Source organism: Heterodontus francisci, chromosome 4, assembly GCF_036365525.1.
Source record: "Heterodontus francisci isolate sHetFra1 chromosome 4, sHetFra1.hap1, whole genome shotgun sequence".
In the NCBI taxonomy this organism is placed as follows: domain Eukaryota; kingdom Metazoa; phylum Chordata; class Chondrichthyes; order Heterodontiformes; family Heterodontidae; genus Heterodontus; species Heterodontus francisci.
The window spans coordinates 174,543,396-174,571,117 of NC_090374.1; the positions used below are offsets into that span (position 1 = coordinate 174,543,396).

Sequence of the window (27,722 nt, forward strand, 5' to 3'; positions counted from 1 at the left end):
AGTTGTAAAGAATTCTTTTCTTTCAAGCGTCCCCTTGTTTTTAGGTTTGTGTTTAGTTAGTGCCCACTTCTGAGCACCTTGCTGAGGAGTAGAAATGATCTATCACTATTCATCCAATTCTAACCCTTCATAATCTTGTAGGCATCTATCAGGTCACCCAAACCTTCTCAGCTCTAGTGAAAAAGCCCGACATGTTCAAGTCTCTCTACATGATTTTGTGAAAGTGCCTGGGGATGTTTTCCTAGCTTAAAAGTGTTATATAAATTCAACATAGTGTTGTTGTATAACTGTACCACTAATAACATCCTACTGAATTTAAACTGCATCACTTTTCTATCCTTTCTATAATGGGGGTACACAAAAGGTATCAATACACAAACCGAGGCCTGTCTGCCCTCTCAGGTGGATGCAAAAGATCCCATGGCACCATTTCAAAGAACAGCAGGGGAGTTCTCCCTGGTGTCCAGGCCAATATTTATCCCTCAACCAAAATCTCTAAAAACAGATTATCTGGCCATTATTACAGTGCTATTTGTGGGAGCTTGCTGTGCACAAAATTGGCTGCCACATTTCCTACATGACAACAGTGACTACACTTGAGAAGTACTTCATTGGCTGTAAAGTGCTTTGGGACATTCTGAGATTGTGAAAGCTGCTATATAAAAACAAGTCTTCTTTTCGTGCTTTAACTAATGTTTTCTGCAAACTCAAATTATTAAAAAAGACTTATTAATTAGTTAAGATTGTAAAAAGAAATCATCCTAAACTATGCTTTCTGAAAAGACCTGGATGGGTTAATAATTCTCGTCATTAACATGATTAACCAAATTCAAATCATACGCAGAACAGATTTTTGAATTCATTCTGTAAGTGTGGAACATTTGGGAATTTAGAACTGGTGAACTATTCTCCTATCAAGGCAAGGCAAGGCTATGAATAATTTAAATCCATTTTTGTTATTATCATGAATCAGCTGTCGACCACTCGATAAACTTGCACACCATCATCATAATCCTCACTGTGCCTAATTCATCAATGCATCAACTATGTGAAGTGCATTTGTACTTCAGCTGATTCTTGATGTTGCTGGATGATAATAGACATCCTGGAGTGATTTCAAAACTGTTCTCTCTTCCTGGAGTTTAATGATGGTTAAAATATGCTAGAGGTATATTCTTTACTCTGAGGAACACCCTGAGATTCCTGCTTCAGAATCACTCCCAGCTCTTCATTATTCTTGCTCCAAAAATTAGAATCATCGAATCACAGAGCACAGGAGGCCTTTCAGCCCATTGTGTCTCTGCCAGCTCTTTGAAAGAGCTATCCAATTAGTCCCCATTTCCCTGCTCTTTCTCCATAGTCCTGCAAATTTTCTCTCCTTCAAGTATTTATCCAATTCCCTTTTTGAAAGTTACTACTGAATCTGATTCCACTGCCCTGGTAGGCAGCGCATTGCACATCACAACAACTCACTGCGTAAAATATTTCGCCTCTGGCTCTTTTGCCAATAACATTAAATTAAAATTAAGACCAGGGTTCTGCTTTTAGAATTACCATCTGATCGAGTGGTTTTCATGATTAAATAGAAAGTGGCATAGATATTATTAATGTTTAAACAGCATTATCTATCCATACAGTGTTTGAAACAAATGATGAAGCAACTATACCACTGCATTATTCCCATGGAAAGGTGCTAAACTCACTCATTCACATTCAGTGACAATTATCTCTTTGGGTGCCTCTTGTCTGATTGCTCTACAAAAGACTGTCAATGAAATTTAAAACAAAATGTCATTTATTAACAGGATATTTTGAAGTGGTTGAGTTATCTAACTGGGTTTTGAGGTGTGTGTGTGTGTATATATCAGGAATTTCATTCTGCCAGTGATCCCCATTGAGAGAGTTTTGGATGGGTTCACATTTGCCACAAAGGATCTCAGCATCAGATTTCTCTCCTTTGGAATCACACCACACAGATATAAAACGGCACTTCAATTGGTAATTTCTCAAATTAGTCTCAAGCAGTTCATTCCCAAGTGATCGCTGAATCTTATGAATATTCACTGCCAAATAAAAGGTCTGTTTGTTCAAATGACTCTAGAAGCTTATGGCTGAGAATTAAGGAGATTTTGCAAGGAGCAGACTTTAGTCCAAAAACAAGAATAAATCTGGCATCTCCGACTGCTCGGTGCAATGCACACCGAGTGTGAGGGAGACAGAACTCATCAAGCAGAGAACTGTTTTGATCGCCAAATACGTCATAAATCTACAGTACAGGAACAAGCTATTTAACCCAACTGGTCCATTCTGGTATTTATGTTCCACACAATCATCATATCCTACTATTCCTTTCTCCCTCATGTGTTTATTTAGTTTCCTCTTAAATATATCTATACTATTCTATACTATTCACCTCAATCACTTTTGGTGATAGTGAGTTCCACATACTAGCCACTCTCCGGGTAAAGAAGTTTCTCCTGAATTCCTTATTGGATTTATTAGTGACTGTCTTATATTGATGACCCATGATTTTGGTCTCCCCCACAAGTGGAAACCTCTTGATAATTCTAAAGACCTCTATCAGATCATCCCCCAGCTTTCTCTTCTCTAGAGAATGAAAATGTAAAAGAAAAGGCCGTCAGCAAGAAGGTGTGTCTTTGAGCTCAAGAAAAATAGATCCATGATTTCTCTAGAAATACATGGAAGAGTAAATTATTACAGACCAGTTTATGGTATGACATATAGCAACTGGATAGTTCTTCCCCTACTCCCTTGAGTAAAATGGTCATAAACCACTAATGGATAAGTTGTGTTCAATCTTGTTAGAGTTCCATTTAGATTTTTTAAAATTCAAGCCTGGTCCACCATTCAATGACTGATCTATGACCTAACTTCATATACCAGCCCTTGCTCAAAAAAATCCATCAATCTCAGATTTAAAATTAACAATTAATCTAGCATCAATTGCCGTTTGTGGAAGAGAGTTCCAAACCTCTACCACCCTTTGTGTGAAGAAATGTTTCCAAATTTCACTCCTGAAAGATCGAATTTTTTGACTATGTCCCCTAGTGCTAGACACCCCTGTGATATATGTAATAGCTGAGCAAGTGTATTGTGATAGCTAAGCATCTGTATACTGCTATACTGCCTCTCTGCTGCCCCTCTGTTGGGGAAGTGTAAATAAAACGTTCCACAAAGGCTGCCTACAGTAAGACTCATTTTAGATTTACTCTGTGAATACACAACAACCCATCTGGTGGAAATAGTTGCTCTCCATCTACCCTATCAGTTCCCCTTAATAACTTGAAAACTTGGATCAAATCACCCCTTAACCTTCTAAATTCAGCATTTATTGGCCATCATAATTGTCCTTGAGAAGGTGGCGAGGAGCTACCTTCTTGAACCGCTGCAGTCTATGACAGTCGAAAACAGTCCTACTGATAATATTTCATTTTCTAGTGAGATCACATAGAGTTTATGCATTTGAGGTGGGTATTATCAAAATATACATAGACAGGATGTTTAATGAATTTTTATGATGATAAGCTGCATGCCAATAATTATAAGTAAATGATAAAAACATAAAAAAATTATGTTCAACTCCCACAAAATCACAGCAAATAATACAACACGGCATTCAAATCATAAACACAGTGCAAAATGTACATAATAAAATCAAAACAAGTTAACTTATATTGTAGAGAAGGGAAAATTATGAGGATAAAGAATTTATAAGATACAAGTGGAGAAGAAAGTAAGCACCTGGGTTTTAGACAAAAATACAGAGCAAAGTGGGTATGACAACATGGCCCTTTGAGCATCCCCGATTTCCTTTGTCCCACCATTGGCGGCCGTGCCTTCAGCTGCCTGGGCCCTAAGCTCTGGAAGTCCCTCTCTAAACTTCTCTACCTCTCTCTCCTCCTTTAAGGCACTTCTTAAAACCTAACTTTTTGATCAAGCCTTTGGTTACCTCTCCTTATATGGCTCAGTGTCAAGTTTTGGTCTGATAACGCATCTGTAAAGAACCTTGGGGTGCTTTCCGACACTATAAATGTATATTGTTATTGTCAACAAAATTCACCAGTTTCATCCCTGCCAATTGGAGGAACAGCCATTTACCCTACCCTTTTACTTCCTGCTTGTTGAGCAGCTTACTATCCACACCGCCATATTTCCTGAATATTTTCAAACATGCTTCTCATGAGGCACTTTATGCACCACCTGCTGAAAATCCATATACACTACATCTACTGCAATTCCTTCATACAGCCTATCATAGGAACAAAGGAACATAGGACTTAGGAGCAGGAGTAGGCCGTTCAGCCCTTCGAGCCTGCTCCGCCATTCCATAAGATTATGGCCGACCTGGTTGTGGTCTCAACTCCACTTTCCTATCTGCCCCCGTAACCCTTGACTCCCTTGTCTATCAAAAATCTATCTAACTCAGCCTTGAATAAATTTATTGACCCAGCCTCCACTGCTTTCTATCAATCGCCATTTCCTTCATCTAGCCAATCAATCACCTCTTGCAAAACTCTATTTCCCACATCACAACAATGATAATATTTTGGCTGTAAAGCACTTTGGGATGTCCTGAGGTTATGAACGACATGTGGGAAAATGGCGCACTGACACGGAACACAAAAGTCTGAGTGTATCAAGCCTGTGTCCTCAGTACCTTGTTCTATGGCAGCGAGGCCTGGACAACGTATGTCAGCCAAGAGCGACGTCTCAATTCATTCCATCTTCGCTGCCTCTGGAGAATACTTGGCATCAGGTGGCAGGACCGTACCTCCAACACAGAAGTCCTCGAGGTGGCCAACATCCCCAGCTTATACACACTACTGAGTCAGCGGCGCTTGAGATGGCTTGGCCATGTGAGCCGCATGGAAGATGGCAGGATCCCCAAAGCCACATTGTACAGCGAGCTCGCCACTGGTATCAGACCTACTGGCCGTCCATGTCTCCGCTTTAAAGACATCTGCAAACGCGACATGAAGTCCTGTGACATTGATCAATAGTCGTGGGAGTCAGTTGCCAGCGTTCGCCAGAGCTGGCGGGCAACCATAAAGGAGGGGCTAAAGTGTGACGAGTCGAAGAGACTTAGCAGTTGGCAGGAAAAAGGACAGAAGCGCAAGGGGAGAGCCAACTGTGTAACAGCCCCGACAAACAAATTTTTCTGCAGCACCTGTGGAAGAGCCTGTCACTCTAAAATTGGCGTTTATAGCCACTCCAGGCACTGCTCCACACACCACTGACCACCTCCAGGCGCTTACCCATTGTCTCTCGAGATAAGGAGGCCAAAGAAAAAGGAAGAAATATAAATGCAAATGTTTCTTTTATTGCATTGGGCAAATAAGACTTGCCATCAACAAGGGCGGCACAGTGGTGCAGTGGTTAGCACCGTTGCCTCACAGCTCCTGCGACCCGGGTTCAATTCTGGGCACTGCCTGTGTGGAGTTTGCAAGTTCTCCCTGTGTCTGCGTGGGTTTCCTCCGGGTGCTCCGGTTTCCTCCCATAAGCCAAAAGACTTGCAGGTTGATAGGTAAATTGGCCATTATAAATTGTCACTAGTATAGGTAGGTGGTAGGGAAATATAGGGACAGGTGGGGATGTGGTAGGAATATGGGATTAGTGTAGGATTAGTATAAATGGGTGGTTGATGGTCGGCACAGACTCGGTGGGCCGAAGGGCCTGTTTCAGTGCTGTATCTCTAAAACTAAAAAAAACTAAATCCATGTTGGTCGTCCTTGATTAATTCTCACTCATTTTATGTCGAATTATGGATTCTAAGAGTGCCCCCGAACACCTTGATGATAACGCAATACCTCCATGGGAACATGCTTTGGCTTCCAATCAGTAAGCTCTTTAAACGGCCACAGCTGTGATTGTCAGCAACTAAATCAGTTCATTAACTTAAACATCAGTTTATTGCTAATATCAGGCATTAATACTGACAAATCGCCCCACTGCTGTTGATGAAGGCCTATGAACCCACTCAACACTTATAGCAATGAATTCTAAAATCTGCTGACATGACTGGAGTTTTTAAAATCCAACTTGCAAGGCATAGGAGGAAGAGAAGCAGAATTTTTGCAAAAGCATGTAATTGTTTTGCTTAAAAATAAGAAGGTTGAACACACTGATGCTGACAACCTGCTTTAGATTGCTGGAGAATCTAGAACAAGTGGTCATAGTCTCAGTACAAGGGGTCAACCATTTCGGACTGAGCTGAGGAGAAATTCTTCGCTCGGAAGGTTGTGAATCTTTGGAATTGTCTATCCTAGAGGGCTGTGGGTACTCATTTGAGTATATTCAAAACTGAGATTGATAGATTTTTGAACATTAAGGGAATCAAGGGATATAGGGATAAGGCGGGCAAGTGGAGTTGCGTAGAAGAACAGCCTTGATCCTATTGAATGGCAGAGCAGGCTTAAGGGCACGAATAGCCTACTTCCTGATCCTATTTCTTATGTCCTTCTGTTCTCAACTATTTTGAAAAACATAAAATCCAGCACTGAGAGCAAGACGTTGGCAAAGTTAGATCGACTATCCTTAAAAGCAGTGCGTGGGAGTATCAATGATGACCCAGTTTGGAGACAGTTGTAGTTTTATCCTGAACATTGTTGTACTTGGGGATTTGACTGCAGGAAGGAAGGAAGCTGCCTATTTAACATAAATATAAACTTCAAAGCAGTAGGAAAAATCATATTTTTGGATTTTATCAAAAGTGCAATTTTCTGAGTCATACTTTGCTTTTTTTAATAAAAAACATATTGCTGATCTTACCAAATGAGTCCAAAGCAAAGATTTACATACTATCTATTTTTCTTGTCAAACTGCAGATGGAATGGATATTAAGACTAACGACTAGTTTGCAAAATCGCTTGACCACTTCAAGATCATGTCGAACCTCCATCAATTTTGTGGAATTACAAATGCAAATCCTCAAAGCATTTTTTTGCCAAACACCTTTTCACAAGGACCAAATATAACAGAGAATCCTTGATCTGACTTTCCCCCTTTCACTAAAAACAGATACTTATTTTCAGAATCCTTGAAAAATAACAATAGTTTGCGATTTACTGCACATTATAACTTGGTTCATTAGATTGAATAATACTCCTCCCTCCATTTTTCACAGTAAGCTCTACTCTGGGAGAGCAAAATGTTACTCGTGACTGGATTTCGGTAAAAACTCTGACCAGCTGAATTGTGTCTGCGCTCTGCGTCTCTCCATATCTCCGTAGACTGCGCCTGATGTGGGACTCCCAGTCGAGTTCCTTCACTCACCAGTTCCTTTTTTTTCATACACTCCATTAAAATTATAAAGAGGTGCTGGGCCTGCGTGCGACTATAGTTGAAGGTCTTCTGGATGGTGACAAGCAGTTGGTCTCTCAAAGATTCATTGATTACCCTGCAGTGTACAAGGGAGAACGAATTGAATCTTTAGAAACACACAGTGACAAGGCTGAGGTGTGACACATAGGAACATTAGGAACTAGAGAAGGCCATTCATCACCTCCAGTCTGTTCTGCCATTCAATTTAATCACAGAATCATAGAACAGTACTGAACAGAAGGAGGCCATTCAGCCCATCGACTCTGTGCCATCTCTTTCAGCGAGCAATCCAGTTAGTCCCATTCCCCGACTCGTTCTCCACATTCCCGTAAATTTTTCTCCTTCAAATATTCCCTTTTGAAGGCTACTAGTGAATCTGTTTCCATCACTTTATTAGGCTGTGCATACTGATCCTAACCACTCATTGCGGTAAAAAAAATTTTAGCTTAGGTTGAAGAATCTTACCTGCCTCGGTTCTGTAACCTTTAATAAGCCTTGCCTAACAAAAATCTATCAATCTCAGCTTTGAAATTTTCAATTGACCCCCCCAGCCTCAACTGATTTTTGTCTAACTTTTAGCCAAAGTATTGGAATTAACATTTTAAAATGTCCTGTTATTTCTTCCAGCAAAATGATGGGGTGTACCAAGTTAAATCAATTTTGGTTTGTTTCTGTTCTAGGCGAGTTGGTTATTACTTAGCGATACACCACCACCTTCAAGGGCAATTAGGGATGGCAACAAATGCCAGGAACGCATTAAAAAAAAAGATAAACTCTCAAAGTATCCATTATTAAGATTTAGTCAATGATTGCAACATCAGAACTTTGAAAGGCAAAACCTGGAGGGTTAAATGTAACACAGGCACATTAATTGTGCCAAGAGATTTTTAAGATACTTCCAATTAGGCTTATATCAGACAACACACATTTTAAAATGTAGCCCATTGATATTTATTGTCTAGACATTGTGGTGGAAAATATAATCATCGATCCATATAATTAAAGGATATGTATGATTGCACACAGCACACCAAATGTATGCATTATACCTTGATTGTCACATATATATAACATGAAAAATTATCCGATTGACTTAAATCAATTGGTTAATCATGTTGATTCACTCAAACATCAAACAGTAAGGTAAAGTTATCACAGCCAATGGGGACTGGGAAATATGTACTAAAATAACATTTTGCTGATATTCTTTCCCCAAATTTCCAGAAATCCTAGCTGGCTATCATTAAAATACTCCCATTGCTCTAGTATTGTGCCAGACCCAAACACCCTTCCCTTTTTCTTCAGCATTCTTCACCATCAGACTTGCAGTTTTGTCAATCACACCACTATAGTGCTTGCAGAAACTCCAACACCCATTGCTCAGAAGTATTCCCAGGACTTAGATCTCTCAGACATTCTGATGGAAGGCCACCAACCTGAAACTTTAACTTGGCTTTTCTCTCTCTACAGATGCTTCCTGACCTGCTGAGTGTCTCCAGCATTTTTGGTTTTTATTTCAAATTTCCAGCATCTGCAGGATTTTAGCTCTTGTTCACTCAGTTGTTCCTTGGCTCCAGCGCAACCACCAACTCAGCCATCTACCTCCAAGGCTAACATGTCACAAGCTATTCTCCCAACTACTCCCTCCTGTTCACCTACCCCCTACCTTGTCCCACCTAATATATAGATCTTCAAGCTGCCATATGCTGATTCATGGCTGGGATGTTGATCAGTACAATGCTCTATATAAAGGTTCACGAGGCATAGGAACATGAGAACAGGAGGGAACCACTCAGCCCCTTGAGTCCGTTCCACCATTCAAAGAGATCATGACTGATCTGCACCTTAACTCCATTTAACCACATTGGCTCCATATCCCTTAATAACCTTATCTAGGAAAACTCTATCAATCACAGATTTAAAATTATTAATTGAGCTAGCATCGATTGCATTTTGTGGGAGAGAGTTCCACACTTCTATCACCCTTTGTGTGAAGATGTGTTTCCTAACTTCTCTCCTGAATGGCTGTGCTCTGATTTTAAGGTTATGTGCCCTTATCTGAGACTTCCACACCAGTAGAAAAAGTTTCTCTCTATTTACCCTATAAATTCCTTTCAAAATCCTCAATCAAATCACCCCTTAGTATTCTATATTCCAGGAATTACATAAACCTAATTTATGTAAGCTCACCTCATAATTTAACCCTTGGAGCCCTGGTAACATTCTGGTGAATCTGCACTACACTCCTTCCAAGGCCAATATATCCTTTCTAAGGTGCAGTGCCCAGAACTGTACACAGTACTCCAGATGTGGTCTAACCAGGGCTTTGTATAGCTGTAGAAAAACCTCCTCCCCTTTATATTCTGTATAATTATAGTTCTGTAATGGACAAGCATTGAAATTCCCAGCAACATCAAACAGGTAGGACAGAAGTCAGAACTTGGCACTGCACTTGGATACAACTGAACTACACTTTCGTGCGTGAGAAGATGCTAAACCATTTTGTTAAACCCTTTCCATTTTATCCATGAGCAGCATAGTGGGAAGTGGTATTCCACAAGTGTCAGTGCTGGGACCACTATTGTTCACCACTTACATAAAAAATGTGGGAATTGGAAGTACAATTACAAAATTTGCAGACAGAACCAATTTGGGGGGTGTAGTTACCACAGAGGAGGACTCCAGAGGCCCAGGCAGCTGAAGGGACGGTCGCCAATGGTGGAGTGATGACAATCAGGGATGCACAAGAGGCCAGAATTAGGGGAGCACAGAGATCTTGGAGGATTGTAGGGTTGGAGGAGGTGTTAAAGACACAGTGGGGTCAGAGGTGATAAGCCTAATTTCTAACTGCTCCCTCTCCCACCCAGTTTCTGTCAGTTAAAATTGGGGCCAGAATTATCGGGAGCAACTTTAACCTTACCCGCTCTTTGGTAAACCCACAGGATCAGGCGGAACTCTAAGCTTTACATCCATCTGATATTACTCTGCATGGACTTCAATGGAGAGCCTGGTAGGTTAAAATTAACTCCCATCGTGTCACTTCAACTGCATTGGAATCCAGTTGGAGTAGTGAGATGAAAGTCTTTGACAGCAGCATGGGTTCAGTGTTAATGATGTGAGTGTATAGCAGAAAGCAAGCTATAATTTGATACTAATTGGTAATAAATTGACAATCTGATTTGAATAGTTGTGAATGTCTACCCCAGAGAGCTTGGGCAACTCAGTCGTGGTGTATATTTAAGACTGAGATCGATTGATTCTTGGACTGAAAGGGAATCAAGGGAGGTGGAGTTGAGGTAGAAGATCAGCCATGACATTGAATTGCGTAGCAGATTTGAGGGGCCACATGGCTTACACCAGCTCCTATTTCTTATGTTCTTATAGGACAGGAGATGCACTAGTGAGAGAAATGGTGTTGTTGCACTGACACACTGTGGAGTCAATCTTGTGAGACTGGGTTTAAAATATGAGACAAAGCAACAGTGATCATCACACTTCCTTCAACCCACCTCACCCGTGTTTGATGCTGATACTGGACGAAATGAGTAGAAAGATTTGCACTTTCCAGCCCTGACATCTTAAATCTGTGTACTCTGGTTACCGACCCTCCTGCCAGGGGACACAATTTCTCCCCGTCTACTCTATCAAAACCCCTTCATAATTCACCTTCACCTCGACTAAATCTCCCCGTAACAGATATTTAGCTTGTCGACGGCTCGATTCAGCAGAGATAAACTCAAGAAAATCTGGGAAAGGTGGGAGGAAAGAGCCTTGAAGATGCAGTAGGGTCAGGGAGGAAGGTTAAAAATTACAATTTGTGTAACCCGACCTCAACCCACCGTGCATGAACCTGCTGCCTTTTTTTATAGTGGGTGGGCTGTGAGGCATGCAAGTGCCCTGTCTTGGAGAGGAGGGTCACTTCATTAGAATATTTGAATCAGTCTCTTGCAGTATAACCTGAATTAAATTTCATGTTTTCCAGGAGGGAGAAAAAAGAATTGCATTTCTATAACGCCTTTCATGACCTCAGGTCGTCCCAAAGTGCTTTACAGTCGACGAAACATTTTTGAAGTGTAGTCACTGTTGTAATGAAGGGAAGCTGCAACCATTTTGTGCACAGCAAGCTCCCACAACCAGCAATTAATGGCCAGATGATCTGTTTTAGTGATGTTGATTGAGGGATAAATATTGGCCGGGACAGCAGGGCTTAGGAAACGTGGTAGCGAAAGAGAGAATGGAGTGGTCGGATCCAGCAGTTAAGTGTATTTTAGATTACAGCCTGTGAGCCAGGAGTGCTTCCCCTCGACTTCTCAAGTGAATTTCTGTTGATTGCAGCCTCCGCTTGCTGCCGTGAGCACATGACCATGCCAAAACCTCGACTTTTCCCTATCAATTGTTGGGCTCTGACCTCTCCCCATTCCGTTGTCACCCAACAAGGCCTGATCTTCTTTGATTGCTGGACACCTGCCTCAAGGGCGCCCAGCAGTGCAGCCTTCTACCACAGGCTTTCCCACCTGCCAATCAGACAGCCTGTCGATCTGGCCGGCTTTAGGGGAGGAAATGGAACCCAAAAGATTGCTTGGGTCTTCACATTCCTGGAATTTCCCAGTTCTCCCTCACTGCAAACACACTCCCCCGCTTCCTGCTCATAAATATTGGGGCTCTGAACTCTGTTGTAGCACAGGCGCCATTTCTGCACACTCAGTACTGAGCAGTTGAATCAGTACCTAGAATCACAAAACCAGGACATTCATCCCATCAAACTGAGTGTCATTTGTTTCTCCCCAACATTAGCCATCGCGTCTAATAGGGCTCGTTACCCATGTCCTTTAACATTCCTCTTTTCCATCCAGTGACTATCTCATGCCCCAGAATAGTTTAAGATGAAAGATGGGGTGTATTTCTTTCTCATTACTTACCCTCCGACCTCAGAATATTTGTGAGCGAAGGCAAGGATATCTGAAGCCCGGCCGCTGCCATCACAGACCACCACAGGCACGGGAGGGGTGTCTCGCAGGTATTCCAATACAATGGAGATTACATTGGGCCCACCTTCCACAATGAGTGCCACCACTGGAACTCCCTGTCCAATCCCTGGAGAGAGACATCAGATCAAAAGGCAAGGTCAAGGAGCCAAATATCATCAAACCGCCTATCACATGGTGATATCAAACCTCGGATGTCATCTGGAGCTCAGTCGGTAGCACTTGCGTCACAAGGTTGCGGGTTCAAGTCCCATCCCAGAGACTTCTGCACAAAAATCCAGGCTGATACTCCCAGCGCTGCACTGTCAGATGCAATGTTAAACCAAGGCCCTCTCTACCCATTTAGGTGGATATAAAAGATTCCATGCCACTATTTTGAAGTAGAGCAGGCAAGTTCCCGCTGGTGTCCTAGCCAATATTTATCCCTCAAGCAACATCACTAAACAAACAGACTATCTGGTTATTATCACATTGCTGTTTGTGGGAGCTTGCTGTGTGCATATTGACCACTGTATTTCCTACAGTGCAACAGTAACTACACTTTTAAAGTACCTCACTGGCTGTAAGCTTTGGGATCATAGTGTATCATTCTATAGAATAATAGAATATCCTATCATTAGGATAACTGACGATATCCTAATCATCAGTTAGGATACATGGTGGAGTGTACTGTAGCTGCTTCATTGATACCATGTCTGATCTGCTCAACAGAGCAAATGATAAGATTAGATTAGATTAGAGATACAGCACTGAAACAGGCCCTTCGGCCCACCGAGTCTGTGCCGAACATCAACCACCCATTTATACTAATCCTACACTAATCCCATATTCCTACCAAACATCCCCACCTGTCCCTATATTTCCCTACCACCTACCTGCACTAGTGACAATTTATAATGGCCAATTTACCTATCAACCTGCAAGTCTTTTTTTGGCTTGTGGGAGGAAACCGGAGCACCCGGAGAAAACCCACGCAGACACAGGGAGAACTTGCAAACTCCACACAGGCAGTACCCGGAATCGAACCCGGGTCCCTGGAGCTGTGAGGCTGCGGTGCTAACCACTGCGCCACTGTGCCGCCCTAATTTCGGCCACTTTGCATAGGAGGCTTAATTTCAACTCTTCAAAAAACTGCATCGTTCAAAAGGTTGTGGCTGCCATGTCGTTCTAGCTCAGGAACCAGAGGATCAACTTTCCCAGTACAACCTGCACCTGCGTACACTCAGAAAATCAGCTCTTTAATGACATGATCCTGTACTTCCACTGGGAAGCTGCACCTGCAGGGAGTACAGAAGGGAGAATGGTGGCTATAACAGATTTGCACTCTGGGTTTTTGTCTTTACATATTTACTAGGCAAAGGTATTAAGGTTTATGGAACCAAGGCGGGTAAATGGAATAAAGATACAGATCAGCCATGATCTAATTGAATGGCGGAGGGACTGAATGGCCTCCTCCTGTTCCTACGTTTATTAGCATTGTCTATTTTGGGTTTCACTACAATATTGTGAATGGCTTGACCCAGTTGTCTGTCAAGTGTTTGCATGCATTTTTTAATGGAACTGGGAATATGTGTAACTAGAGAGAACTATTAAAAGCACATTTACGCATTTACATATCACTTCCAATCATTTTTGACCACATGGTTTTTTTAATCTTGAGCGAGAAAGAAAGAATGGATTGCATTCCCATAGCGCCTTTCACAACCTCAGGATGTTCAAAGCACTTTACAGTCAATGAAGTACTTTTGAAGTGTACTCACTGTTGCAATATAGGAAACATGGTAGTGAATATGTGCACAGCAGGATCCCACAAATAGCAATGCAATAATGACTAGAGAATCAGTTTTAGTGATGTTGGTTGAGGGATAAATGTTGGCCCGGACATTCGAATTAATCCTTCTTTTTCTTGGACTCCAGAGAAACTTTTGATACCGTTTTTATTCATAGATTAAGCCCTTAATTTCAGTTTCAAATGCAATACAATTAGGGTATTAACAAAGTGTGTTTTGTTTTACAGATATTCTTCAGAAACAATGAGCGAATTATAGGACCAGGGTTGTCGATGCAAACAAAGGACATATTACATTGCAGTTAGCATGTCAATAACCATTGACGATTGCATTTAAAAGAAGTTCTCATTCCACACAGAAGAACTAGCTCAAATTGAAAAGCATGTTCAATAATTCCCATTCTTAAAATAATAGAAAATGCATTTCTCCTCAAGATATTTTTTATTTAAATTTATGAGCTAACATTATGAATGCTGTGAAGCTAAAGTAAAAATGCCTGAAATCCACAATACATCCAAATGTATCTGAGGAATGAAGACAGGTTAGCTTTTTCGATGGAAACCTTTAATTAGGAGAGTCTGCAGTTTCACCTGAATCCCTGATGTGTCTCCTTCCTGTGTTATATTGTATTTAACAACAACTTCTATTTATATAGCGCCTTTAACATAGTAAAATGTCTCAAGGTGCTTCACAGGAGTGATTATCAAACAAAATTTGACACTGGGCCACATTAGGAGAGATAAGGAAACAGGTGACCAAACACTTAGTTAAAGAGGTAGGTTTTAAGCTGCGTCTCAAAGGCGGAGAGAGGAAGACAGGCGGAGAGGTTTAGGGAGGGAATTCCAGAGTTTAGAGCCTTGGCAGCTGAAGGCAATCATGGAGTGAAGACAATTGGGGATGCACAGAATTGGAGGAGTGCAGATATCTCAGAGGGTTGTAGGGCCAGAGGAAGTCACAGTGATAGGGAAGGGGCAAGGCTGTGTTAGTATTTGATAACAAGGAGCAGAGTTTAAAATCGAGACATTCCCAAATTACTGATTGCGTGTGAATTCCATTACACAGGATTTACACTACAGAAACAGGCCATTCGGCCCAACTAATCTATGCCGGTCTTTGTGTTCACGATGAGCCTCCTCCCACCCTTCTTTATCTCACTCTATCAGCATATCCTTCTATTCTAGCTTCCCCTTAAATGCATCTATTCTATCTGCTTAAACTATTTCCTATGGTAGTGAGTTCCACATTCTAACCACTGTCTGAGTAAAGAAGTTTCTCCTGAATTCCCTACTGGGTTTATTAGTGACTATCTTATATTTATGGCCCCAAGTTCTGGTCTCTACTACATCTTCTCTACATTTACCCTATCGAATCCCTTCAAAACTTCAAAGACCTCTATCAGATAACTCCTCAGTCTTCTCTGCTCTAGAGAAAAGATCCCCCAGCCTGTTCAATCTTTCCTGATAAGAATAACTGCTCAGTTCTGGTATTATCCTTGTAAATTATTTTTGGACCTTCTCCAGCGCCTTTAATTCCTTTTTATAATATGGAAAGCAGAATTGTGGACAGTACTCCAAGTGTGGTCTAACTAAAGTTCATTACAAGTTTAACATAATTTCTCTACTTTTCAATTCTATCCCTCCAGAAATGAAACCCAGTGCTTGGTTTACTTTTTTATGGCTTATTAACCATGTGTTCCATTTGATTGGAAGATTACAGAGCAGCATATTTTTATTATTCATACCACACAATGAGGAGAAATTAAATGCACAGAAAAATGTCATCTGATTCACACTTTCATTTAAATTTATTTTTTAACAACTGTCACCTATCTTCCTGCTCAGACACACACTAGGTTTCATGCCAACCTTTTAAGACCAAAAACAAACTGAAGAGAGAGTGAAAAAAATACCAGCTGACTTATTCAAAGACAGAAAGCAGGCGAACTGCAGGAATGTAACATCGAGGCTCCATTGGAACAACAAATCTGGGGCGCTACCTCTCTCTGAATAGGAAGCTATGTAAACACACTGTAGTCACGCAGCATGTGGAGTCAGGAGTCATGCATGGATCAGCGCCCTACAAATGACAGATTTAATCCCGTTGGAATGATCAATGGGATGCCACTGATGACTGTTGAACGTCCCTTTGCATTCCCAGCCCCTTCATATATTCCCAGGCATAGGATGACAAAGGGAAGCCCACAGGTCACATGGGTTGATGGCTACAGTACCACAAACTAGAAGAAAGAAAACTTGCATTTATGTAGCACAGTTCACGATCTCGGAATGTCCCAAAATGCTTCACAGCAAATTAATTACTTCCTGAAGTGTAGTCACTTGTATTTTAGGGAAACGCGGCAGTTAATTTGCAAAATCCCAAAACAGCAATAAAAGACCAGATTTTTAAAAAATGATATTGGTCAAGGGATAAATATTGACCAGGATACCAGGGAGAACTCCCCTGCTCTTCCTCAAAATACTGCCATGGGATGTTTTACTGTCACCTGAGAAGGCAGATGGGGGTCTGTTTAACATCTCATCCGAAATACAGGACCTCTGACAGTGCAGCACTCCCTCAGTACAGCACTGGGTGTGTCAGCCTGGATTTTGTACTCAAGTCTCTGGAGTGGGACTCGAACCCACAACCTTCCGACTCAGAGGCAAAAGTGCTACCCACTGAATTTCTGTATATTTATAGAATTGTTGAAATTTCAGCACAGAGGTTGTTTGTTCCATCGTGCTTGTGTTGGTGCTAATTTCACATCGATACAATTTACTGAAATCCAATTTCCCTTTTCATTCCTGAACGTCCTTATATTTGTCCATTCCAAGTTTTCATCTACTGCCTCAGAAGAGTTGTGATTTATCCGACTTCAACAGCCACTTGTGTCAATACATTCCACATTCTAACAACACTTTGTATGAAAAGATTCTTCTAGCTTCCCTTTGTGTTTCCAGCACACATCCAAATTCACTTGGGTCAAAGTTAGACAGTTAGACTGTTTAGGAACATAGGGCCTGATTTTAACTCATTCAAAACCCATTCACTGAGACAATGAAAATAAAGATAGCAACAGGAGGAGGCTATTCCGCCTTGTTGAGCCTGTCCTGCCATTCAGTTAGATCGTGGTGCCATCTACCCACCTTGGTTTTTTTAACCTGTAATCTCTTTACCTAACAAAAATCTCAGTTTTGAAATTTACAATTGACCCATAGCCTCAGCAGCCTTTTAGGGGAGCCAGTTACAGATATATTAAATGTCTGAATCATCTTTTTACTTGAAGACTGTTACACTGTGCCAATAATTAAAAAGAATCATAGAATGATACAGCACAGCAGCAGGCCATTCGGCCCCTCGTGCCTGTGCTGGCTCTTTGAACGAGCTATCCATTTAGTCTCACTGCCCTGCTTTTTCCCCATAGTCATGCAATCTATGTTTTCTCTAAGTATTTATCTAATTTCCTTTTGGAAATTATTATCTCCATCTGCTTCCGCCAGCAGATCACAACAACTTGCTGTATAAAGGTTTTTCTCGTGATGTCACGTCTGGTTCTTTTGCCAATTAATTCAAGTCTGTGTCCCCAGTTTGCAGACTGCTGTTTCCATGTGCAGCGTACAGTCTGCAGTGAAGTGGCACTGCAATGTGCCTTTGCATCGATCCAACCTAGACCCCAAATCAATTCAATACAACTTGCCCACAGAGTGAAACGACTTCACTCAGTTCTATATTGCCCTCCTAAAACCCAGTCTGCAGAATATAGATGAACTGTCAAAACAGATGAGGGCCAATATCAACATGGATTGATTTACAGTAAGCTCAAATGAAACGTTCAGTGATTCAATTATAGAGTCATAAAGAGATACAGCACCGAAACAGGCCCTTCGGCCCACCGAGTATCAACCACCTATTTATACTAATCCTTCATTAATCCCATTTTCCCTCTCACATCCCCACTTTCCCTCAATTCTCCTACCACCTACCTACACTAGGGGCAATTTTTACAATGGCCAATTTACCTATCAACCCGCGAGTCTTTGGCATGTGGGAAGAAACCAGAGCACCCGGAGGAAATCCAGGCGGTTACAGGGAGAACTTGCAAACTCCACAGAGACAGTACCCAGAACCAAACCCGGGTCACTGGAGCTGTGAGGCTGCGGTGCTAACCACTGCGCCACACTGTCACGACAACTCACCAACATATAGCAAGATACCTCTTAAAGGACCTTATGAATAAAATGTACTTTGCAGTGCCAATCACCTTGAAAAAACCTCAGACACTTCCTACAATGTTTACAACAGTAGGTACTGATCAAATAATATTTAACAATAACACAATAACTGTGAAATGTTTCCTGTAAAAGTCATTTTCTAAAGACACAATTTGGAATTATTTTAGCATGAATTTTGGAAGTTTTTTTTTCAATATGTACTACTCATCCAGTACTCATTGAAGCAAAAGTAACATTCATGCCCAGTTGTGCTGCCAATCCCAAAGTGGAACCAAAATTTGTGCACAGCAAGATCCCAATTTCAACAAAGTGATAATGACCAGATAATCTGTTCTTTTTAGTTGGTTGACAGTTAAATATTGGCCAAGACATAGGGCAGAACTCCTCTGCTTTTCTTTGAATAGAGCTGTGGGATCTTTTATGTCCACTGTTAGACATCCTAGCTACTTACAGTCCACAGAAGGAGGCCATTCAGTCTATTGTGCCTGTGCTGGCTCTTTAAAACAGTAGACATGCTCCGTCCCACATCCACATTTTTTGTCCGCAACTCTGTAAGTTCTTCATCCTCGAGTACCAATCCAACTCCCTTTTAAAATTATTTATGGAATCAGCTTCCTCCACCTTTTCAGGTCAAGCTTTCCAGATCTCAACAATTCTCTGAGTGAAAACATTTCTCATCATCTCCTTGTAGCTCTTCTGTCAATGATTTTAAATCTATGACTTCGAGTTATTGACCCACTCGCCAGAGGAAATAGGTTTTCTTTATCTACTCTACAAAAACCCCTCATCATCTTGAAACCTCTTAACATTCCCTGTTCCAAGGAGAACAATTCTAACCTTTCCAACCTCTCCTCATAAGTCCCTCATCCCTGGTAATGTCCTGGTAAACCTCCTCTGCCTTTCTAAGGCAGTAACATCTTTCTTGAAATGTAGTGCCCAGAATTGCCCACAATCTTCCAGCTGAGGTCTACCCAGTGATTTATAAAGTTCTAGCATTATCTTTTTGCTTTTATATTCTATTGCTCTATTTATAACCCAAGTAAACCTATATGTTCTGGAGAGTTGTGTATTGTACAACTTGGGGGAGTTACAATCAATCTTCTTTGTACCTTGGAGCAACAGACTTTCCAAGATAAACATGATGGCTTTGAATTGTTGTGAGAAGGAAAGAGTGGTTTATCTTCTCATTTTAGAGTCTGTGTGTTATATACAAAAAGAGCTTGTACAAGGATGTACGTGGCAATAATGATGCCAGCCAGGGGTGCACTGTGTGTATAGAAATTGTACATTGGGTTACAAAGAAAGTAGCAAACAATTTTGTTACACAGTGCACAGAGGAAATCTTCCCCACGTGCATTCAAAGAAAAATTATATTAACAACAACTTGCATTTATATAGCACCTTCAATGTAGTAAAACATCCCAAGATGTTTCACAGGAGCTTTACCAAACAAAACTTGAAACCAACCCACATTAGGAGATATTAGGTCAGGTGATCCAAAACTTGGTCAATGAGGTAGGTTTTAAGGAGTTTCTAAAGGAGGGGAGAGAGGTAGAAAGGTTTAGGGAGGGAATTCCAGCACTTAGGACCTGGGCAATTGAAGGCACAGCCACCAATGGTGGGGTGATGAAAATCGAGGATGTGCAAGAGGCCAGAATTGGAGGCCTGCTGAGATCTCGAAGGATTGTAGGGCGGAAGGAGGTTACAGAGATGGGGGTGGGGGGGGCGGGGGGGGGGGAGGAGGGGCGAAATCACAAAGGGATTTGAAAACAAGGATGATAAATGCACAAATTTGTGTTTCTTAATGAGAAGATATTAACCATAGTTGACTGCACAACAGTTAAAGGCACTGGCCATGCCTTGTGAAGAGAACTGCTAGCTCTGAACACTTGCAGCCTCTGCTAGAACCATTTCTAAAAAGTCTTATCCATCTCCTTTATGAAGTACTCACTGGTGTTAATCTTCTGTAGGGAAATGTGCTTCTCCAGTTGCCTCCGCAACTTCACCTCGGCTCCATATTTTCCTGTTGTGCCGTTGTCTGCCAGTATGAAATGTGAATGCATGCTGTTCAACACAGTCAGTTTGCTCAAGGGGTTGGACATTGTTTGATATGGTCGGACCACCTGTGTGAAGACAAGTTAACCAACAACAACAACTTGCATTTATATGGTGCCTTTAATATAGGACAATGTACCAAGGTGTTTCACAGGAGTGTTATCAAACATAATTTGACACTAAACCACGTAAGGAGATATAAGGTCAGGTGACCAAAAGCTTTATCAACAACATAGGTTTTAAGATGCATCTGAAAGGAGGAGAGAGAGTTACAGAGGCAGAGAGGTTTAGGGAGGGAATTCCAGAGCTTAGGGTCTAGGCAGCTGAATGCATGGTCCCCAGTGGTGGAGTGGTTAAATCAGGGATGTTCAAGAGGCTGGAATTGGAGTAGTGCAGAGAGCTCGAAGGGCTGTCATTCTGGAGGAGATTACAGAGACGGCAGGCGGTGGGGATGTGGTAGTGGGTGGTGAGGCCATGGAGGGATTTGAAAACAAGGATGAGAATTTTAAATTCTATGCATTGATGGACCGGGAGCCAATGCAGGTCTGCATTGATATACCACAGATGGATGCCTCTCTTTTACAACCTGATTTCTAACTCCTGTTTTTTATGTTGAGATAATGGGGCCAAGACAAACCAAGGTTGTTGGATTTAATGGCAAGAGGAAATAAATTGAAATGGTTTTCATCAAAGCAAGAACTATCCTGTACAGTATCGTACAGACCTCAGCAGCTAGTATGTTAGAATAAAAGTGAGAGAGGTAAATGCATCAGTTTAATTTTCTCTATTCCAGCATAGACCTTGCTGGTGATAATTTTATAGCCATTAATAGTTTATTCATAGAACAAGGTACAAGTTAAATGGGGCTTTCAGAACTCAGGACCCTATCAAAGATTACTGTCCAGCCAATCAGCATCGACAGAATGCTTGTCCTCCATATCACGATATAATTCAGGATTACAGTGATCTTATTGTAGCCAGGTGAACTGTGTACGTCAAATTTACTTACTTTTGTAATTTTCCACTGACAGAACAGAAACACATAATATTATCTGGCCTTAAGCATTTTGATTTAAGATAAGAATTCCATGACACAAAAAAATCTACACCAGCTGCACTTTTGAAAATGTGGGCATATCTCATAAAAGATTCTTGCGCCTTAAGGGCAATCTCAATGTGATCCTGGAATTATGATAAAACCTTAATTTAGTTTCGTTCGAGGCAAAAACTCTTGACTGGAAGTATTTCAACAAGATTACACAAAATCTAATTTATTCTTTGCCGATTTTAGACCCAGAATAATATTATTTTCTCTGTATGAGTTTGACTAATTCAGGTGCTTTATATCTATTTATTCCAGAATGGCCATTTTTCCAGACTAAGCTCAGATAGTTGTTGTCTACAAGGGCGTCTCCCAATATGGGTTTTTAGTACCGGGACTGATTTCAGATGGTTTTTAAGAACACTGATTTAATATTTTAAGACAGGCATTTGCTCATTGTAACACTTTCAGTTACACTAATGAGAAGGTGAGAAGTATGATACCCACATCCTTCCCAATCAGATCCTCTTGATTTTCCACTATTCCCCATGGAGCGATGCCTATAATGCAGATCCTTCCTCTGGACTTTGAAGCATGGTCCTTCAGTGCATCTCCTACATGGCGAATGACGCCTAAAAATGAACCCATCAAATGTGATTGCAGCATCATTTTTGTTCATTGACATCCATTTTTCCGATTATCTCTTGTAGCAATCACAACAACAACTACTTGCATTTATATAGTGCCTTTAATATAGTAAAACATCCACAGGCGTTTCATAGGATTGTTATTTTAGTTTAGTTTAGTGATACAGCACTGAAACAGGCCCTTCGGCCCACCGAGTCTGTGCCGACCATCAACCACCCATTTATACTAATCCTACACTAATTCCATATTCCTACCACATCCCCACCTGTCCCTATATTTCCCTACCACGTACCTATACTAGGGGCAATTGCTAATGGCCAATTTACCTATCAACCTGCAAGTCTTTGGCATGTGGGAGGGAACCGGAGCACCCGGAGGAAACCCACGCAAACACAGGGAGAACTTGCAAACTCCACACAGGCAGTACCCAGAATTGAACCCGGGTCACTGGAGCTGTGAGGCTGTGGTGCTAACCACTGCGCCACTGAGCCACATAATTAGGACGGTGACCAAAAGCTTGGTCAAAGTTGATACTCGGGATTGCTTGGTGTGCAAATATTTGAGTGTCAAATATTTGACACTTGAGTGACTTGACACTCAAGATCTCTTTTCCACAAAGCCATTTGTCATTACTCAATATATTTCCCATCAGTTCCGTGCAAGTCATTTTGGAATTCATTGGCTGGAATCCCATTGTTTTTTCACTGTCTGAATTTTTCTCCCTCAATCTCTCCTCCCAGGACCAGCGCTTCAGATATCAGCCATGGAAATGGGCTGTTCTAAATGGCGCTTTTTTTTGGTTATGTTATTTCCTGAGTTGTGCTTAGGTAGAAATGACACCGACATTTGTACCGGGTTCTGCGCCAATCTTTCTCACAGGAATTAACACCCAAAGTTCCTGAGAAGCACATCAGGCAGAACATAAAACACTGGCATAAAGCACGTGGAAAATAGTGTAAACAATCCCTGCCCCATGAAAGCGTGCCACATCCACCATCTTCCTTCTTGAAGCCGCTTTTTCTCTTAAGGATATGGAAATTAAAGTTTGAATCAAAGCATCATTCATGCACACTAAGCGCTATATGTTCAAGAAAATGTAATTCTGGGGGTTTTTCTCTTTCTAATGTAACAGATCCTGATGCCAATATAAAGAACTCGAAAATACCCTACATGTCTCAGTAAAGGAGAAATACAAAATAAACCTGCTATAAAATGCCAGTAATAGTGACTATGGATTCTGCTGAGCCTAGAATTTTAGCATGTAAATGCAGGAAATTTACATTCTCTGGTCTTTTGCTTGGAGGGCAGTTACGTTAATGAGACAGGTGGGGTTTCAGGAGACATACCCCACGAGTGGAACAAACATTCAAGGAAAATTGTGCACAACATTGATGTTTTGGCAAATAGATTACACGTGAATTCCTCTGCAGTTAAATAAAAGATGCAACTTGGCTCTTAGAGCGAGACTGTGCCAAAACCTTGCAGGAAATTTGAAGCCATTGATTTACTCCCAAATTAATCATTTCTGTTCAGTTTCATTACACTTCAAAATAAGGAAACTATGGTGATGCATAAGCAAGGAACAGGATGGATAGATGCATAGACAGATACATGGATAGATGGATAGTGATAGATAGATCAATAGATAAAGTTGTAATGAAATGAATGAAAGACAAAGAAAAAAGTCAAAGAAACATAAGCAGGAAAAGGAGTGCAATTCCAACAACACCCAAGAAGTTCGGCATCATTCAGGACAAAGCAGCCTGCTTGACAGGCACCCCATCCACCACATTAAACATTCACTCCCTCCACCACTGACATATAGTGGCAACAGTGTGTACCATCTACATGATGCACTGCAGCAACTCGCCAAACCTGCAACCTCTGTCACCTAGAAGGACAAGGACAGCAGGTGCATGGGAACACCACCACCTCCAAGTCACAGACTGTCCTGACTTGGAACTCTATCCCCGTTCCTTCACTGTTGCGGGGTCAAAGTCCTGGAACTCCCTACCTAACAGCACAGTAGGTGTACCTACACAACATGGACTGCAGTGATTCAAGAAGGCAGCTCACCACCACCTTCTCAAGGGCAATTAGGGGTGGGCGATAAATGCCAGCTCTGCCAGGAATAACCAGTCCCATGAATAAATAAAAAAAAGGAAAAGAAGCAGTTACAAAATGCAAAATAGACAAAAAGCAAAATTGAGGTTGGAGAGAGAACAAAGACCAGGAAGGAAAACCAACAGCAGTTGTAGAAAATGAAAAAGAAAGACAGTGAAACAAATGCATTTAACACTAAAGATTTGCTTCTATCATAGGGAGAAGGATGATGCCAATAGTTGACTGGCATTAATCCACTTTTAACAAGGTGCATTAAAACTTGGTAAGAGTGGAAATTCTAAACAAAACTCATGATTCAATAATGGCAAAGAGAAATAAAATGATTCTTTACCTGTGTTCACACCTCCAGTGAATATCCAGGCCCCCGTTGTCATTGCAGCTTTAATTAGACCCTTTCCAAACACTTGCTTGAGTTTAGGTTGGAGCTCAAAGTTTTGGAGGCCCCCATGAATGGAGATCAGTAGCTTAGGGAGGTCCAGTTGCCATTCCTTTGTCATTAGATGTAAGAGGAGATCAGGCTTTGTGTCAAATGAAACACGCACATACTATATCAGAAATGGGAAGAAGAGGAGAAATTAATTACCAGATCACTACCTTCCTCATCATCACTGCTTTCTTGACTTTACAGGAATGCTTATAAATGTACTGAGAACAGGCTAACAATATCTATCCTTCATGATATAGACAAGGTGATATTTTTCATATTCTCAGGGGCTGGAAACTTGGGAACAGAACTATACTAGTTTCAATAGCAGTGCAGTTTCATAGTTTACATAGTTAGGTATTAGTTTGAAGTGTTAGCTTGGTCCAGTGGGAGAATTCACACCTCTGAGTCAAAAGATTTGGGGTCCAGCACTTGACAGAGCACATAATCTAGCCTGCCACTTTAGCGCAGTATTGAGGAGGCACTGCTTTGAAGAGCTGGTGTCTTTCAGATGTGATGCTAAACCATCTACATGTTCAGGTGGACAAAATTTGAGGAAGATCAGGGAAGATCTTCAGGTATCCTGGCTAACATTTATCCCTTAATCATCATCTCCAAAAAACCTCCTCCATTCATTCATTTCACTGTTGTTTGCCAAGTCTTGGTTGCCATGTTAGCCAATAAAACAACTGTGGCTATGATCACCCGCTCCATTAATCACTCTGATAGCTCAGTTCCTGAAAAATCGCTTTCGTTGCCCTTACTACGGCATCTACTGATGAACTGGTCTATTGATTCCTATGGCTGTTCCCTGAAGGACATCAATTCCACGCAGTGAATTCTAAAATTCACTCTTGATAGGAGCTATTCTTCTAGCACTTTGCATATCTTTGCTGGATCTTTCTGGTACTCTTCAGATAAGCCTGAGGTATTGATTCTGTGTAATCCCTCATTTCCAATTGCTATTAGTATTTTTACAGCCTGTTTTTCTGGTTCTGCAATCACATGGTGTGTGAAGCAAACTGCATTCTTTGTTTGAAAAGTTAAAACTCGGATAGGAAATCCATGGCCTTCCAGTTCATGCTGGGAAATTTGGTATCCATTTTCCTGCTGTTCTTTCACTTAAAACTTACTTTAAGACTTGTTCTATGACACTGCACTGTTTCCCCTTTAAGAAACTCTCTCTTATTTAGATTAGCTGTTTGGATTGAGAGGAGTAGATGTTTGACAGTGCTCTGCGTTTATCTTGCTTGCAGCACTTAAGCTTATCTGTTTACACAGCTGTTCACTAGGCAGTTCAATTTCTTTTTTTTGCTGGAGTTTGTTTATGTTATTCACACTCGAGTGGTTTAATGGCTTTTTAACTGTGACTTTGTGAATGGAAGCTCTTCTTCATGCTAGAGTGGTTTAATAATTTTTTAAAACTTTGGCTGCATGAATGTAGGGTCTGCAGTGATCGGGGTTTTCCCATGCTTTTTGCAGTCAGACGCCTCCTGTAATGGTGCTGACCTCGATCAGCCTGGGAGAGGAATTGGGTCTTCCCTGTTTTTGTTCACAGAGTCTTTAGAAAAAGGTCAATTTGTTAAGCACTTCAAATCTTTTTTTTTTTAACCAGTATACCTTGATCCCTTTGGCACAATGACTCACCTGATTTACTTGCAGCCTGTTGTTCAAGGATGTGAAAGACGCTATATAAATACAAGCTTTATCATCATTGGTTTCTTCACTGGATGATTCAGGCTAATTGCTTTAAGAACATAAGAAATTGGAGAAGGAGTGAGCCATTTGGCCGTTCGAGCCTTCCCCGCCATTCAATAAGATCATGGCTGATTTTCTATCTCAACTTCACCTTCCTGCACTATCCCAAATCTATTATTGCCCTTAGTACCCAAAGATCTATTGGCCTCTGCCTTGAATATACTCAACAACTGAGCATCCACAGATCTCAGGGGCAGAGAATTTCAAAGATTCACAACACTTTGAATGAAGAAATGTCTCCTCAGCTCAGTCCTAAATGGCTGACCCCTTATTCTGAGACTGTGACCCAGTGTTCTTGATTCCCCAGTCAGGGGAAACATTTTCTCAGTGTCTACCCTGTTAAACCCCTTAAGAATTTTATATGTTTCAATTAGGACTATCATAGGACAATCCCCTTATCCCAGGAACCAGTCCAGTGAACATTTGTTGCCCTCCCTCTAGGGCAAGTATGTCCTTCCTTAGGTAAGGAGACCAAAACTGCACACAGTAATCCCGGTGTGCCCTCACCAATAACCTAAATAAACACTTTACCTGATGTTCTGGCAGTTGCCACATTCTTCCTGTGACCAATGCTGAGGCCTATTAAAAACATAAGAAGTGATGGAGCGAGAAAACACCTCTTGGGCTAACAAGCTGCTGCTTCCACAGTCCACATATAATCTACAGGGGCACTTAATTTCAATTTGTTCAGGGTGTTCCTCCCCTTTGCCCTTTGAGAAAAGAAAAACTTGCATTTATATAACGCCTTTCATAATCTTAGGATGTCCCAAAGTGCTTTACAGCCAATCAAGTACTTTTCAAGTGTCGTCACTGTTGTAATGTAGGGAACAAGGAAGCCAATTTGCACACAGCAAGCTCCCACAAACAGCAATGTGATAATGACCAAAAAAATCTGTTTTTGTGGTGTTGATTGAGGGTTAAATATTGACCCAGAACATTGGGTAAAACTCCCTACTCTTCTGCAAAATAGTGCCATGGAAACTTTGACATTCACCTGAGAGGGCAGACAGGACCTTGCTTTAACGTCTCATCTGAAAGACTGCATCTCCGACAGTGCAGTGCTTCCTCAGTACAGCACTGGGAGTGTCAGTCTTGACTTTGTGCTCAGGTCTGTGGCATGGGACTCAAACCCACCACCTTCTGACTGAGAGAGGAGAGAGTGCTACCCACTGAGCCACAGCAGACCCTCCCATCATGATCCAGTTAACCAAGGCTCCTTCAACAGCACCTTCCAACCCACAACCTCTACCAACTAGAAGGACAAGGGCAGCAGACACACGGGAACACCACCACCTGCAAGTGCCCCTCCAAGCCACACACCATCCT

At 41.4% G+C, this 27,722-nt stretch overlaps 1 protein-coding gene across 1 annotated transcript in view; it reads right to left on the bottom strand.

Moving 5' to 3' along the window:
- Nucleotides 1-6,919: 6,919 nt before the first annotated feature.
- Nucleotides 6,920-27,722, bottom strand: part of LOC137369413 (transient receptor potential cation channel subfamily M member 3-like) — a 33,188-nt gene continuing 12,385 nt past the window's right edge. Inside the window, exons 4-8 of the mRNA XM_068030593.1 lie at nt 24,546-24,759; nt 21,950-22,074; nt 20,297-20,468; nt 12,261-12,435; nt 6,920-7,417 (exon numbers count right to left, since the gene is read on the bottom strand). Coding sequence (XP_067886694.1) covers nt 7,108-7,417; nt 12,261-12,435; nt 20,297-20,468; nt 21,950-22,074; nt 24,546-24,759 — 996 coding nt within the window. The 3' untranslated portion in view covers nt 6,920-7,107. The remainder of the gene's footprint in view (nt 7,418-12,260; nt 12,436-20,296; nt 20,469-21,949; nt 22,075-24,545; nt 24,760-27,722) is intronic.